The sequence below is a fragment of the Pristiophorus japonicus genome, chromosome 13, assembly GCF_044704955.1.
Source record: "Pristiophorus japonicus isolate sPriJap1 chromosome 13, sPriJap1.hap1, whole genome shotgun sequence".
Lineage (NCBI taxonomy): Eukaryota > Metazoa > Chordata > Chondrichthyes > Pristiophoridae > Pristiophorus > Pristiophorus japonicus.
The window spans coordinates 55,150,581-55,166,562 of record NC_091989.1 but is presented as its reverse complement, the minus strand read 5'-3'; the positions used below and the strand labels follow the sequence as shown (position 1 = coordinate 55,166,562).

General features: G+C 46.1%; 1 protein-coding gene and 1 long non-coding RNA gene across 3 annotated transcripts in view; one reads left to right on the top strand and one right to left on the bottom strand.

Annotated features, from left to right (window-relative positions):
• LOC139278575 (proton myo-inositol cotransporter-like) overlaps positions 1–15,982 on the bottom strand; it is a 243,509-nt gene that overhangs the window by 22,150 nt on the left and 205,377 nt on the right. Inside the window, exons 6-7 of one of the 2 annotated variants that reach the window (XM_070897498.1) lie at positions 15,312–15,432; positions 1,945–2,070 (exon numbers count right to left, since the gene is read on the bottom strand). In XM_070897498.1, coding sequence (XP_070753599.1) covers positions 1,945–2,070; positions 15,312–15,432 — 247 coding nt within the window. The remainder of the gene's footprint in view (positions 1–1,944; positions 2,071–15,311; positions 15,433–15,982) is intronic. The other variant, XM_070897499.1, reaches the window with a different exon arrangement.
• The window catches only part of LOC139278576 (uncharacterized), an 88,918-nt gene that overhangs the window by 24,809 nt on the left and 48,127 nt on the right, over positions 1–15,982 (top strand). The gene's annotated exons all lie outside the window — the stretch shown is intronic.

Sequence of the window (15,982 nt, the reverse complement as noted above, 5' to 3'; positions counted from 1 at the left end):
AAGTGAGCAGCTAAGATTTAAAGCTCTAAGTTATGTTTTTGACAGTTCTTAGCTCTTTTAAACACCCCCATTTTTCAGTGACCATGAGTAACTTAGGTGGAATGGAAGGATAGACAAGCATCTAACTGTTGTCATTCATTCTGTCAGAGATTAGTTACTAGCAGAATGTGTGGAGTTTGGATGAAGCCTGTGAAAAGCATGCTATACAGAACTAACCAGACAGGAATGATGATACAATTTATCCTTAGACTTGCATCAGTTTCTCTCTCTCCTCCCAAGTTTTCTTAGTTTCCAAATAGAGTTCCTTTATTCTGTGAAGGTAAATTGTACTCCTAGTCTACATCATGGGATATGCAAGAGTGAATCTAAAATCACAATAGGCCTCCTGGACTGCAAAACCTTTTTTCAATGAGGGGAGAAAAATGGTTGTGCTTTTGGAGATTGGTGTCAAGAACCACAGGCTGACCTTGGAGGTGAATTAATTGAGGCACATATACTCTTGTTCCAGAACACAATTCTGCATTTTTATCCATTCGGGCAATCCTAGAAGGCCCAAAAATTAGAGGACTCCTGTTAATATCAATCATCATTGAGGTGGCTTCTTAAGTCACCATAGCATACACATACCATGTGTTTTAGAGGCCTGGACTGTAATCAAGATGAAACAGGCTAGATTTTATTCTCCTGAGGCAGTGGATATCATAAGGCTCAGGGGAAACTCACATACATTATTTTTCAAGGAGGATTTTGATCAAATGCCTACACATGACCCTCATTAAGAAGCTTGAAACTATAGATGTCTTGGTCAAATCTTGGATTTTATCCCAATTTATAATCCAGCATCCATAAGAGATTTACTAAGTCTAACCTTATTCACAATTATAATTCTGTTGACTGTCTTCAACATCATCATCATAGGCAGTCCCTCGGAATCGAGGAAGACTTGCTTCCACTCTAAACATGAGTTCTTAGGTGGCTGAACAGTCCAATATGAGAACCACAGTCCCTGCCACAGGTGGGACAGATAGTCATTGAGGGAAAGAACATAAGAACATAAGAAATAGGAACAGGAGTAGGCCATATGACCCCTTGAGCCTGCTCCACCATTCAATAAGATCATGGCTGATCTGATCATGGACTCAGCTCCACTTCCCCGCTCCCCATAACCCCTTATCACTCAAGAAACTGTCTATTTCTGTCTTAAATTTTCTTCCCAGGCCTCTCTTAGCGAGTGCTCCAAGACCTGCTGCTCAGCTCGGGACTTTTGCATGCTCAGCCGGCCTAGCGCCCAAAGAGAGCTGTGCAACGCCACCCTTAGCGCTCTGCCACACTCAGGGCCCAGCTGCCCAATTTTGCTGACTGAGGCGCAAACTTTTTCAGGACCGCCCTGCCGTCCCCCAGTGTGCAAGTAAAGGATTCAGAAACATAAGCTGGGATCATCTGTACCACCTGTATAGAGTGTGTACTATATACTGGTTTGGGAGGTTCATATGCCTGTCCAATTTTCTTTCCATTTATTTTTATCGGGAGAGGCACCCCGTCGGGTATGCAATCCTCCCCACCCAATGTTCTTTTCTGTGCTCTGCCCAGACAGTATAGGTGAAAATCTACCTTATCCTGCCTTCTCAAACTAGTCTATACACCTAGCATGAAGACAACCCTACAGGTAAGTACTGATTAACAGAAAAAACCCTGTAAATACTAGATATCAAATAATAACAAGAAAAGGTGGAACTATGTGACAGGCTTATCATCTGAAAAGAGAAAATACAGGTTAATATTTAAAGATTTAGACCCTTCATCAAAACTGTTCCGACAAAGGTTGTGTCTCAGATGCAAGCCTATCGTTTCTCTTTATCCCTATTTATATCAGGTAGATAATCTAGCTTCTCCTTTACTCAGCAAATACTGGGGTTATACATTGTAAATGCTTGAGTTTTATACCTGCCCCAGGCAGCCGTTGCCTCAGATCTGCTGCTCACTGGAACACAGGACGACTCGGTAATGTTGGGATTTTGCATTTTAAAACAGAAGCCACAGTTTGGGTCCAACATACAATTGTCGCAAAATCTGGAAATAAGAAATAAAAGCCATTCCAATTTTGATTTGCATCAAAGTAAACATGCACAAGTACAAAAGATACAGCTTTTAAAAAAAATATGCTTTACATTTATTTTGTACATCGTCGGAAAGAAGTCACTTAGTGTAAAGTAAATGTTTTTAATGCCGTTTTAAAGTTATCATACATCTTGATTTAGTAAATAAGTCAATTTATAGTTTCTTTATGACTCACTTATTAAATTCATATTTTAATCTTATTAAACTGCGGCTGATATTTGATTTGGTACCAGCTAGAAGGACAGAAGTGAACTTTTCCGGTCCCATATATTCCTATGTTTCTATTATTTCCAATTTGAAGGATAACTTTTGTGTCGGCATTATGAATGAGAGGATGACCACTCCATTCACTTGGGGTTTACAGTCACTGCTATCACTAGTGCTCTATTAGGTTTACACTATAATTGTAGCATCAGCTAGAATTATAGTGTAAAAGCAGCCTTACTCCACAGTCAGGGCCCAACTTGAATCCAGAGCAAAGGAGAATGAGATGCTCTAGAGGAGTCAGGTTAGGCCCCGATTCCAGATTTATATTTAGTGACATAAATTTAGTGTTAGCATGTCAAAAACCCTTTTGTGCCAATGCTAAACTTAGTGTAAATGCACTGCAATCAACAAGGGACATAATTTTATCTCTTAGATGTATGTATCTCTAATGTATCTATTCCTTCCCTTGCAAGATAATGGAGTGGTTGCAAACAGCGAATGGCTGTGACTTTAATTAAGTTCCATTTATTTAAGCTATTTAAAAAAAAATTCTAAGTTGCAGAGATTCAAATTGGAATCATTTACACCCAATCCTACAACTAGGTTTTGTGCTTGAAGGTTTGCTCTTGTTTTTTGGGGGTTGGGAGGGGGGAGGGGATGGTGAAGAGAAGACAAAGAGGTTATACATGTGAAATGACAATAGTTTTAAAATGCAAATGTGTTCACATGTGCATTGTGGAACTGTAACCACATCATAGTTTCTTGCACTTTAAAATCACAAAAGCACATCAGTGTAGTTACCTCCACTACAACCGGAGATAGCAACTGTAAACAAATAGAAAATACAGTAAGAAAAATATATTTGTGCAGTGCTATAACTATGTTCACGAGTGGAACAATATGTGCAACAGTAAAAGTGTGATTACAACACATTTGCAATCATTTAGCTTTTCTTTGCACTACATTTACACAATGTTGTTCTATTTACAGATTACAAGTCCTAGCAACTGAGATTTTAGAAGCCACAGAACTCGATCCAGGCCCTATAATCACCAAGGAAATCAATCCTATAACTTAAGTCTTGCAACATCCCAAAACTAGATCCAAGGCAGTTTGCTGGTCTGACAAGTGTGCTGCATGGATTGATTTTTTATTCAATCTGATCTTCCAACCACCCCAACCCAAATCATTATATAACCTCACCATGTCAGTGAACATCTATCTGGGTTATTCTAGCCTTCTTACTAAGATGGACATTTCCAATGTCCTGATACAACAGGTCAACTCCCTCCTCCAGAAGATTATAGCATGACAAACAAAAGTGTTAAAAGGGTCAGTAAACTTTCATTTAACTGATACGTCCCTTAATTCGTTAATCACAAAATAATCACAAAGGAGTTTCTTGCAATAGGAGTAGGATCTTCCTGCCACCTGGCAGTACATTGTGAACCCTGGCCCCTGGGTTTTGCATGTTTGTTGCTATTGCTTCTCCCTTGCTCAAGGATTCAACATCTTGGCCCGTGTGAATCTTAGAAATTCCATGAACAGGGCTCATCTGTGCCTGCCTCAAGCACATTTGGAATAACATGGATCTAGGTTTGCTAACACTACCGGCATGGGGTGGTGCAACCCAGGAGTTCTTTGCAATTTAAATTTCTGCTTGCGTTGACATCACCCCGACCACTGCAGAGAGCTGGGTTGGCGTGTTGAGGTTTAGGGGTCGGGGTGGATTCAGGAGTCAAGGGGGCTTCAGGAGTTGGGAATCGGGCAAGGGCTTGGGAGTTGGGGAGACTGGGGAATGGGAGTTGGGGAATCGGGGGGGGGGGAAGCAGGCGGGAGGCCAGAAAGAGAGAGAGACTGTGAAACGGGGACTTGGGGGACAGAGGGAGATTGGGGAATGGGTTGAACATGGGATCAATATTTTCTGCAGAACCGAGCATCAGCAACAACATGGTGAGTGGGAATGGAGTCAAGAGAGGAACAGCCAGTAAATGGGCGAGTGAAACCTGGGACCTACTGTGGGTAAATCAAAGACTGAGCATTTCCACTGGAAGAACCAAGGTGGTTCTTGAACTCAGGGCTATTCAAACTATAGGATGCTTCACCACAAGTGGATATTGAGGCAAACTAGACCTTCATTTAAAAGGGAATGGGGTACATGTTTAAAAGGAGGAATATAAAAGGATCTGAGGGGGAATTGGGGTTACAGGAGAGAGCTCTCTTTCTCTTAGGCGGTCCCTCATATCGAGGATGACATACTTCCACACCAAAAATGGATGAGTTCACAGGTGTTTCAATGAAGAATCTGACATTCCAGGTCCCGAACTACATGTTGAAGGGTGGAAGATGCCCGTGCGTAATTCTTTTAACGTGTGGTGGCCGTTGCACACCAGACACCACACGGGCTTGACAGAGCTAGGTCTTGGTCCAGTGGCAAGTGTTAACCAAGGCGACTGGAGACCTGCTCTGCTGCACGGACCTAATGCGCACACATATCGCAGTGTGGGCTGGTTCGTGCTGCCCCAGGGCCCTCGCCTCTTCTGGGCCCCGAACTCACACCTCTCCTGGGCTCCGATCATGTTGCTCTAAAATCTCTCGCTGCTCCTTCGCACCAACCTCGCAGCTCCTCTGCTGCCCATGATCCAATCAGTGACCTTGATTTTGGTGACGTCCAATCCAGTCGCTCCTTTCCAAGTCATTGCCCTCCTGCACCAGCTCGAGCAGCTCCATGAAGTGGCATGCTTCCACGTTGCTCCCGGGCCGCTGCAGCTCCGCTCCTTTTATGGCCCAAACCTGCGGCTGGTGGTTTCTCACAGGTTGGGGACTCCATGCTGCTCAGTACTGGTATTCTTTTCTTTGGAACAGAAGAGGCTGAGGGGGACCCCACCGAGGTGTACAAAACCACGAGAGCACGAGCATGGGCAATGGAAGCCTAATGGCCTCCTCCTGTCCTGTAATTCCCATCATATTGATGCCGGGCTGAGTGTAGAATGATGTGCCCCAAATACCAAGCCCACTGGTCTTAGTGCAATCTCACAGTTCGGTTCAGGACTTGTTTAAAACAAAAAATTAATTCAAGACCATCATTTATTGCCCATCCAAAATTGCCCTTGAGAAGGTGGTGGTGAGTTACCTTCTTGATCCACTGCAGTCCCTGTACTGTTAGGTAGGAGAATCAAGGATTTGGACCCAGTGACGCTGAAGGAACGGGAATATATTTCCAAGTCAGGATGGCGTGTGGCTTGGAGGGGAATTTGCAGGTGGTGGCGTTTAATTGCGCTTGCTGCCTCTGTCCTTCTAGGCAGTAGAGGTCGTTGGCTTGGGAGGTGCTGTCGAAGAAGCCTTGGCAAGTTGCTGCAGTGTATCTTTTGCTGCAGGTTGGGGCCTCCATGATGCTCAGTATTGGTATTGTTTTCTTTGGAACAGAGGAGGCTGAGGGGGCCCCGCAGAGGTGTACAAAACCACGAGAGCACGAGCATGGGCAATGGGCTTTGTGAATGTTTAAGGTGCTGGATGGAGTAACAATCAAGCAGGCTGCTTTGTCCTGGATGGTGTTGAGCTTCTTCAGTGTTGTTGGAGCTGCACTCATCCAGGCAAGTGGAGAGTATTCCATCACCCTCCTGACTTGTGCCTGGTAGATGATGGAAAGGCTTTGGGGAGTAAGGAGGCGAGTCACTCGCCACAGAATACCCAGCCTCTGACCTGCCCTTGTAGCTACAGTATTTATGTGACTGGTCTAGTTAAGTTTCTGGTCAATGGTGACTCCCAGGTTTTTGATGGTGAGGGATTCAGTGACGGTAATTCCATTGAGTGTCATGGGAAGGTGGTTAGACTCTTTTTTGTCGGAGATGGTCATTGCCTGGCACTTATGTGGCATTAATGTTACTTGGTTTGACATGTGAAGTTCAAGTACAGATCCGCTCTGACTCAGACTCCCAGTTCAGAGTTGTCACCATTACACAGAACTCAAGTCCATGCCAGAGTCCAAGGAGATAGGAAGAGAGATGGGGTTTACAAAAACTCACTTTTAACTCTCCATTACTTTTACTGCAAAATCTGGGCCCATCAGTCTATGAGTGTTGGTCGTGAGAGAAATCTGAATGTTACCGCGGTGTATTACTATCAGTTATCAGTGTGATTTCAATGAGTTACTATCAGTTATTGGAACCAAAGTTCCTCCCACCTCTGCTTCCCCCCCGCAAATTGATCCCCTGCTCTTTGTTTCTCCTCATCACCTGCTCACGATGGCCTCCTGGTTCTCGGAACTTCTCGTACAACAGCTGCTGGCGCGAAATCACGAGCAAAGAACATCACGTGATCAAACGTCCAGGAATGCCTCCAACCACAGCTTGCAACCCTACATGCATTAGAATTGCAAGAGTTGCTGCAGATACCAGAGAGGTACAGCATAATTTCTGTAACTCAAATGCAGTTCAGGAAGATACTCACAGGACTTTACTAATGTGCATTAACTCATCATAGGCAGTCCCTCGGGATCGAGGAATACTTGCTTCCACTCTTAGCATGAGTTCTTAGGTGGCTGTACAGTCCAATACGAGAACCACAGTTTCTGTCACAGGTGGGACAGATAGTCATTGAGGGAAAGGGTGGGCAGGGAGCCTGGTTTGCTGCATGCTCCTTCCGCTGCCTGCGCTTGATTTCTGCATACTCTCGGCGCTGATACTCGAGGAGCTCAGCGCCCTCCCAAATGCACTTCCTCCACTTAGGGTGGTCTATGTCCAAGGACTCCCAGGTGTCAGTGGGGATGTCGCACTTTATCAGGGAGGCTTTTCCTCTGCCCGCCTTTGGCTCATTTGCCGTGGACGAGTTCCAAGTAGAGCACTTGTTTTGGGAGTCTCGTGTTTGGCATGCAAAATATGTGGCCTGCACAGCAGAGCTGATCAAGTGTGGTCAGTGCTTCAATGCTGGGGATGTTGGCCTGGACAAGGACGCTAATGTTTGTGCGTCTGTCCTCCCAGGGGATTTGCAGGATCCTGCGGAGACATCGCTGGTGGTATTTCTCCAGCGACTTGAGGTGTCTACTGTACATGGTGCATGTCTCTGAGCCATACAGGAGGGCGGGTATTATTACGGCCCTGTAGACCATAAGCTTGGTGACAGTTTTGAGGGACTAATCTTCAAACACTCTTTTCCTCAGGCGGCCGACTAGAGGCGGTGTTGGGTCTCATCATCAATGCCTGCTCTTGTTGATAGGAGGCTCCTGAGATAGGGGAAGTGGTCCAAGTTGTCCAGGGCCACGCCGTGGATCTTGATGTTTGGGGGCAGTGCTGTGTGGCGAGGACAAGCTGGTGGAGGACCTTACTAATTGTCTTACTAATTTGTCTTACTAATGTTTAGCGTAAGGCCTATGCTTTCATACGCCTCGGTAAATATGTTGACTATGTCCTGGAGTTCAGCTTCTGTGTGTGCACAGACGCAGGCATCGTCCGCATACTGTAGCTCGACGATAGTGGTTGGAGTGGTCTGGGACCTGGCCTGGAGATGGCGAAGGTTGAACAGCTTCCCACTGGTTCTGTAGTTTAGCTCCACTCCAGCGGGGAGCTTATCAACTGTGAGGTGGAGCATGGCAGCGAGGAAGATTGAGAAGAGGGTTGGGGCGATGACGCAGCCCTGCTTGACCCCGGTCCGGACATGAATTGGGTCTGTGATGGATCGTTGGTAAGGATCACGGCTTGCACGTCGTCGTGGAGCAGGCGGAGTATCGTGACGTACTTTTGGGGGCATCCGAAAGGAAGGAGGATGCTCCATAGACCCTCGTGTAGAAGGTCAAAGAAGGCCATGTATAAGTGCTGGCGCTGTTCCCTGCATTTTTCCTGCAGCTGTCGCACTGCAAAAATCATGTCTGTTGTGCCCCAGAGGGGACGAAATTCGCACTGCGACTCCGGGAGGAGCTCCTCAGCCACGGGGAGAAGACGATTGAGGAGGACTCGAATGACGACTTTCCCAGTGTTGATAGCAGGGAGATTCCTCTGTAGTTGCCGCAATCGGACTTGTCCCCTTTTTTAAAGATGGTTACGATCACTTCATCTCTAAGATCTCCCGGCATGCTCTCCTCCTTCCAGATGAGAGAGACGAGATCGGGTATTCGCGCCAGTAGTGCCTCTCCGCCATACTTCAGTGCCTCAGCAGGGATTCCATCCGCTTCCGTAGCCTTGTTGTTTTTTAGCTGTCTTATGGCCTTTTCTACCTCATGCAGTGTTGGGGGTCTCACTGAAGTGGTGGCGGGTAGCATGCTACAGAATGGAGTCGAGATCACTCGAGTAAAAGGCAGAGTCTCGGTTGAGGAGATCTTCGAAGTGTTTCTTCCAGCGGGCCCTGACTGCCTCGGTGTCCTTGATGAGTGTTTCCCTGTTCACTGCCTAAACTTCCCCAAGCCCCAGCCCTAGCCCTAATAGACCCCAATAGGACTTAAATCCCCACCCTAACCCCTAACCCCAACCCCGTGATTCCCAAAAGTTCGGGCCAACCTCAGGTCATCCGCCACACTGCACATCGGCGTTTCCCGGCTGGACCTCCTGCTGACTCGACGCGACCTGGACCTCCCGGCTGGACCTCCTACAGCGGCTGGACGATGCGATGTGACCTGGACCTCCTGCTGACTCGACACGACTTGGGCCTCCCGGCTGGACCTCCTGCGACGGTTGGACGCCTAGACGCGACTTGGACCTCCCGGCTGGACCTCCTGCGGCGACTCGGCGGCTGGACCTGGCTATCGAGCCTCCACCTCCTCCCCCCTCCCGGATCTCTCCTTCTCCACTGATGGCCTGGTCACCTCTCCTCCTCCAGCACATGGTGAGTACAATGGCTGTGGCCCCCCCGCCCCCACATTCTGAACCCCAGTGCACCACTGCCCCCCCCCATTGCCTGCCCCAAACAAATCCTGGACCACCTACCATCAAAGGCGCTACCCGGCACCGAGCCTGCGGCTAACACCTCGCTGCAGGCAATTAGGCCCATATAGCAGTGCCTGGTCTCCAGTCATCCTGGAACCCCTTGCCACTGGACCAAGACCTCGCTCAGCTAAGCCCGTGTGGTAGCCGGCGTGCAACGATCACCCCACGTTAAAAGAAATCAAGCACAGGCATTTTCTACTCCTCTAACATGAGGTTCGGGACCTGGAACGTCAGGACCCTCATGGACAACCCCAACAGCGACAGACCGGAATGCCGCACCGTCATAGTTGCCCGGGAACTTAGACGCTTTGATATCGACATCGCAGCCCTAAGCGAGACCTGGCCGGCAGAGGAAAGCCAGTTGGGGTAGGCGACCGTCGGGGTAGCAGCTCCCTAGGGAGCTCTCCTGCTAAACAGCTCCTCGGCCCTCAGCCTCCCCCATCCCACTGCATTAACTAATATTAGCATGTGGGTACACTATGAATAGTGCTTTCAATGTCAGGAGATTGTTTGACTCTTAAAGATGTACTTTCATTACTGTGGAATGGATGTCAATATTTGGCGCCCATCCAAGAATTTTATTCATACTTCGTTGTTTCTTTTTTGTGTTGGGGGCCTTGATTTTTATTTAACTATCCTCTTTGCCAGCCATTTCTAGCAATAGTATGGAGTTCATGGATTTTCAATATTTAACTGACGTTGGCATTTTATGGCACATGCCTATTTTTAATCTTCAATCAGCATATACAAATATATAGAAGTTATGTTACAACATGCAAACAGGACTCTGGCCCAACGCAACATAAGAAATAGGAGCAGAAGTAGGCCATGTGGGAATTCCGGGGTCGAGTTGAGAGGCCTATAAAGGCCCAGAGTCGGCGGAGGAGCGGCGAGGAGAGACAGGAGTTCCGGGGTCGAGTCGAGAGGCCTATAAAGGCCCAGAGTCGGCGGAGGAGCGGCGAGGAGAGACGGGAGTTCCGGGGTCGAGTCGAGAGGCCTATAAAGGTCAGCTAGTGCAGCTGCAGCGGGGTGAGAAGGCAAAAAAGAAGTAGAAAGAAATCGAAAGGTGACGTCACAGCCAAGGAGGTAAGTGAATGGCTGGTGATTGATAAGTAGATTTTCTTTTTCTTTTCTATTTCAGTAAGTAACCTTTAGCATTGTTGTTGCCAAATTAAGTTAATCTAGGGGTTAAGTCATGGCAGGAGAGCTCGGACACATGTTATGCTCCTCCTGTACCATGTGGGAAATCAGGGACACCTCTGGTGTCCCTGACGACTATGTGTGCGCGAAGTGTATCTGCCTCCAGCTCCTGACGAACCATGTTGTGGAACTGGAGCTGTGGGTGGATTCACTCTGGAGCATGCACGATGCTGAGAATGATGTGAATAGCACATTTAGTGAGTTGGTCTTACCGCAGGTTAAGGGTCCACAGCCAGATAGGGAATGGAAGACCAACAGGAAGAGCAGTGCAAGGAAGGTAGTGCAGGGGTCTCCTGCGGTCATCCCCCTGCAAAACAGATACACCGCTTTGTGTATTGTTGCGGGGGATGACTCATCAGGGGACAGCAGCAGCAGCCAGGTTCATGGCACCGTGGCTGGCTCTGCTGCACAGGAGGGCAGAAAAAAGAGCGGGAGAGCAATAGTGATAGGGGATACGATTGTAAGGGGAATAGATAGGCGTTTCTGCAGCCGCAACCGAGATGCCAGGATGGTATGTTGCCTCCCTGGTGCAAGGGTCAAGGATGTCTCGGAGCGGGTGCAGGACATTCTGAAAAGGGAAGGTGAACAGCCAGTTATTATGGTGCATATAGGTACCAACGATATAGATAAAAAATGGGATGAGGTCCTACGAGCTGAATTTAGGGAGCGAGGAGTTAAATTAAAAAATAGAACCTCAAAAGTAGTAATCTCAGGATTGCTACCAGTGCCATGTGCTAGTCAGAATAGGAATCGCAGGATAGCTCAGATGAATATGTGGCTTGAGCAGTGGTGCAGAAGGGAGGGATTCAAATTCCTGGGACATTGGAACCGGTTCTGGGGGAGGTGGGACCAGTACAAACCGGATGGTCTGCACCTGGGTAGGACCGGAACCAATGTCCTAGGGGGAGTGTTTGCTCATGCTGTTTGGGAGGAGTTAAACTAATATGGCAGGGGGATGGGAACCTATGCAGGGAGACAGAGGGGAATAAAATGGAGACAGAAGCAAAAGATAGAAAGGAGAATAGTAAAAGTCGAGGGCAGAGAAACCCAAGGCAAAAAACAAAACGGGCCACTTTACAGCAGAATTATAAAGGGGCAAAGTGTGTTAAAAAGACAAGCCTGAAGGCTCTGTGCCTCAATGCGAGGAGTATTCGGAATAAGGTGGACGAATTAACTGCGCAGACAGCATTTAACGGGTATGATGTGATCGGCATCACGGAGACATGGCTCCAGCGTGACCAAGGCTGGGAACTCAACATCCAGGGGTATTCAGCATTTAGGAAGGATAGACAGAAAGGAAAAGGAGGCGGGGTGGCGTTGCTGGTTAAAGAGGAAATTAATGCAATTGTAAGGAAGGACATTAGCTTGGATGATATGGAATCGGTATGGGTGGAGCTACGGAATACCAAAGGGCAGAAAACGCTAGTGGGAGTTGTGTACAGGTCACCAAACAGTAGTAGTAAGGTTGGGGACAGCATCAAGAAATAAGGGATGTGTGCAATAAAGGTACAGCAGTTATCATGGGCGACTTTAATCTACGTATAGATTGGGCTAACCAAACTCGTAGCAATGCGGTGGAGGAGGATTTCCTGGAGTGAATTAGGGATGGTTTTCTCGACCAATATGTCGAGGAACCAACCAGAGAGCTGGCCATGCTAGACTGGGTGATGTGTAATGAGAAGGGACTAATTAGCAATCTTGTTGTGCGAGGAATATAAAAACTGACTGCAAAAGCTTCTATAGATATGTGAAGACAAAAAGATTAGTGAAGACAAACGTAGGTCCCTTGCAGTCAGATTCAGGTGAATTTATAATGGACAACAAAGAAATGGCAGACCAGTTGAACAAATACTTTGGTTCTGCCTTCACAAAGGAAGACACAAATAACCTTCCGGAAATACTAGGGGACCGAGGGTCTAGTTAGAAGGAGGAACTGAAGGAAATCCTCATTAGGCGGGAAATTGTGTTAGGGAAATTGATGGGATTGAAGGCCGATAAATCCCCGGGGCCTGAAAGTCTACATCCCAGAGTACTTAAGGAAGTGGCCCTAGAAATAGTGGATGCATTGGTGATAATTTTCCAACAGTCTATCGACTCTGGATCAGTTCCTATGGACTGGAGGGTTGCTAATGTAACACCACTTTTTAAAAAAGGAGGGAGAGAGAAAACAGGTAATTATAGACAAGTTAGCCTGACATCAGTAGTGGGGAAAATGTTGGAATCAATTATTAAGGATGAAATAGCAGCACATTTGGAAAGCAGTGATAGGATTGATCCAAATCAGCATGGATTTATGAAGGGGAAATCATGCTTGACAAATCTTCTGGAATTTTTTGAGGATGTAACCAGTAGAATGGACAGGGGAGAACCAGTGGATGTGGTGTATTTGGACTTTCAAAAGGCTTTTGACAAGGTCCCACACAAGAGATTGGTGTGCAAAATTAAAGCACATGGTATTGGGGGTAATGTACTGACGTGGATAGAGAACTGGTTGGCAGACAGGAAACAGAGAGTCGGGATTAACGTGTCCTTTTCAGAATGGTAGGCAGTGACTAGTGGAGTGCCGCAGGGCTCAGTGCTAGGACCCCAGCTCTTTACAATATATATTAATGATTTGGATGATGGAATTGAGTGTAATATCTCCAAGTTTGCAGATGATACTAAACTGGGTGGCGGTGTGAACTGTGAGGAGGACGCTAAGAGGCTGCAGGGTGATTTGGACAGGTTAGGCGAGTGGGCAAATACATGGCAGATGCAGTATAATGTGGATAAATGTGAGGTTATCCACTTTGGGGGCAAAAACACGAAGGCAGAATATTATCTGAATGGCGGCAGATTAGGAAAAGGGGAGGTGCAGCGAGACCTGGGTGTCATGATTCATCAGTCATTGAAGGTTGCCATGCAGGTACAGCAGGCGGTGAAGAAGGCAAATGGTATGTTGGCCTTCATAGCAAGAGGATTCGAGTATAGGAGCAGGGAAGTCTTACTGCAGTTGTACAGGGCCTTGGTGAGGCCTCACCTGGAATATTGTGTTCAGTTTTGGTCTCCTAATCTAAGGAAGGGCGTTCTTGCTATTGAGGGAGTGCAACAGAGGTTCACCAGACTGATTCCTGGGATGGCAGGACTGTCATATGAGGAGAGACTGGATCGACTGGGCCTGTATTCACTGAAGTTTAGAAGGATCAGAGGGAATCTCATAGAAACGTATAAAATTCTGACGGGATTGGACAGATTAGATGCAGGAAGAATGTTCCCGATGTTGGGGAAGTCCAGAACCAGGGGACATAGTTTTAGGATAAGGAGTAAGCCATTTAGGACTGAGATGAGGAGGAACTTCTTCATTCAGAGAGTTGTTAACCTGTGAAATTCCCTACCACAGAGAGTTATTGATGCCAGTTCGTTAGGTATATTCAAGAGGGAGTTAGATATGGCCCTTGCGGCTAAAGGGATCAAGGGGTATGGAGAGAAAGCAGGAACGGTGTACTGAAGGAATGATCAGCCATGATCTTATTGAATGGTGGTGCAGGCTCGAAGGGCCGGATGGCCTACTCTTGCACCTATTTTCTATGTTTCTACGTTTCTATGTGGCTCATCGAGCCTGCTCCGCCAGTCATTAAGATCTCGGCTGAAATTTTACAGCAATTCCACTTTCCCGCCATACCCCCATATCCAATTAATCCTTTAATGTCCAAAAATCTATCTATCTCAGTCTTGAATATACTCATTGACTGAGCAGCCATAGCCTTCTGGAGTAGAGAATCATAAATATTCCAACCAGTGTGAGCATTTAACCTCCATGCGAGTAAGTAGCTCTAATCACATTTGCCCACCTTGTTCACAAATCCCAAAACCTCTTTTCCTTCATCCACCGAATCCAATCTAATCTTGAATGTTGACAGTTTCTGCCTCAAACACTAACGCTGGAACTGGAGCAAATTTGATTTCAAAGAAAGCACCTTTGGCTTGAATAAACTGCTTCACTAAGGTAAACAGTTCAATCTTGGTAAAGGATGCAAAGTGCAAATGGTTCATGATCTGCTTGCGATTGAGATTTAAAAGCAGTTATTTGAAGACTAGCAATTGCAAAGAGTTCCATGCAGGAAGGTTGGGACCAGAAGACCCATGTGAGAAAATGGAACTATCAAGGTGCATTATATGATGATGTGCTGGTGTTTCAACGTGCTCAGCCATCTCAAGCAATGGGGTCTTTTATTAAAATAGTAATCACTTGCCATAGGTAGTCAGTTTCATTGGTTAAAAGGAATTCAATCTCAACATGCAAGTTGGAAAGATCCTCCCCCTATCTGGAAAACATCACTCTTGGACACAGTCCTTTCAAGTTTTCGCATTTTGTCTGGTGATGTTCTCCAATTCCCTGATGACTCTCAGTCTCACTCTCGGCTGGGCACCTCTGCAAACCATATAACAAATTTAACCATTTACTCCCAAACTATAATTTTATTTGCTGCTTTGTAATTCTAGGACCACTTTTCAGTAGAAATGAGCTTATCGCTAATCTTATTGGCTATGTTGTGGTAGCTTCTCGCAGTCTTAAAAACTTTGAATAGCAGGAGTGCCCTTTGACAACATTGTTATTCCAGTCCTATCATGTCTATGGCCTCAGCTCATTTTTTAAAATCAATTTCCATCATTCAATCCAAGAAGCAGGTTCATGCCAGCGCACAGAATAAAACTGATGTGTCAGTGTTAATTAACAAATTTGCTACATTCATGAGAAGGGTCAAAAGTTAACTGTAGTTTGTGTTGTTTCGGATAAATGCTTTAACATGTCTGCATATGTGACAGGTAGCACCCTGACAAAAACTTTTAAATAAAATGTGTTTTTTTAAACATACTAAAGAAAATACTCACTTGTATTGAACACAGCTGGTATTATGGCCTGAAGGGTCTCTGGGGTGGAGAGTTATAGGTGGTGAGGCCAAGGCTGATAACAAAAATCCAGTTGCTAGAATTACAAGGCTCAATGCTGTTCCTGTAATAATTCACAGGAACTATCAAGAGAATGTTCAAGATGAAGAGGTAAATAACTGCATCATAAGTTTACCCCTTTGATTAAGGTGTGCAAATAATTTGATGTCCAAACAGTTAAGAAAACTACAGATGCACTGCTTCCATCTTTACATGAAACATATAAGCAATGTGAGCAAGCTACCCAGAATAGCTGGTGAAAAGAACACATGGGGAAATAACCTCTTCTCTGATTCATCATTTTTCATCGGTGGTAGAGCTTGCCCTCACCACAACACAACACCTACAATACCAAACAGAAAATGCTGGAGTCACTGAGTGGACCCCAAGACCTGAATCATTAAACTCTGTTCTCTCCACAGATGCTGCCTGAACTGCTAAATGTGAATAGCATTTATTATTTTTGTTTCAGATTCCCAGTGAGTGCAGTTGTTTATTTTTTGTTACTAACAATACCAATATTTACTGTCTGAAAGCATTGAAGAATAAATCATGTCACCAACCTCTGTCTGATTGGACGTTGGAATTGTGGCATGCTGAGCACCACCAGGACA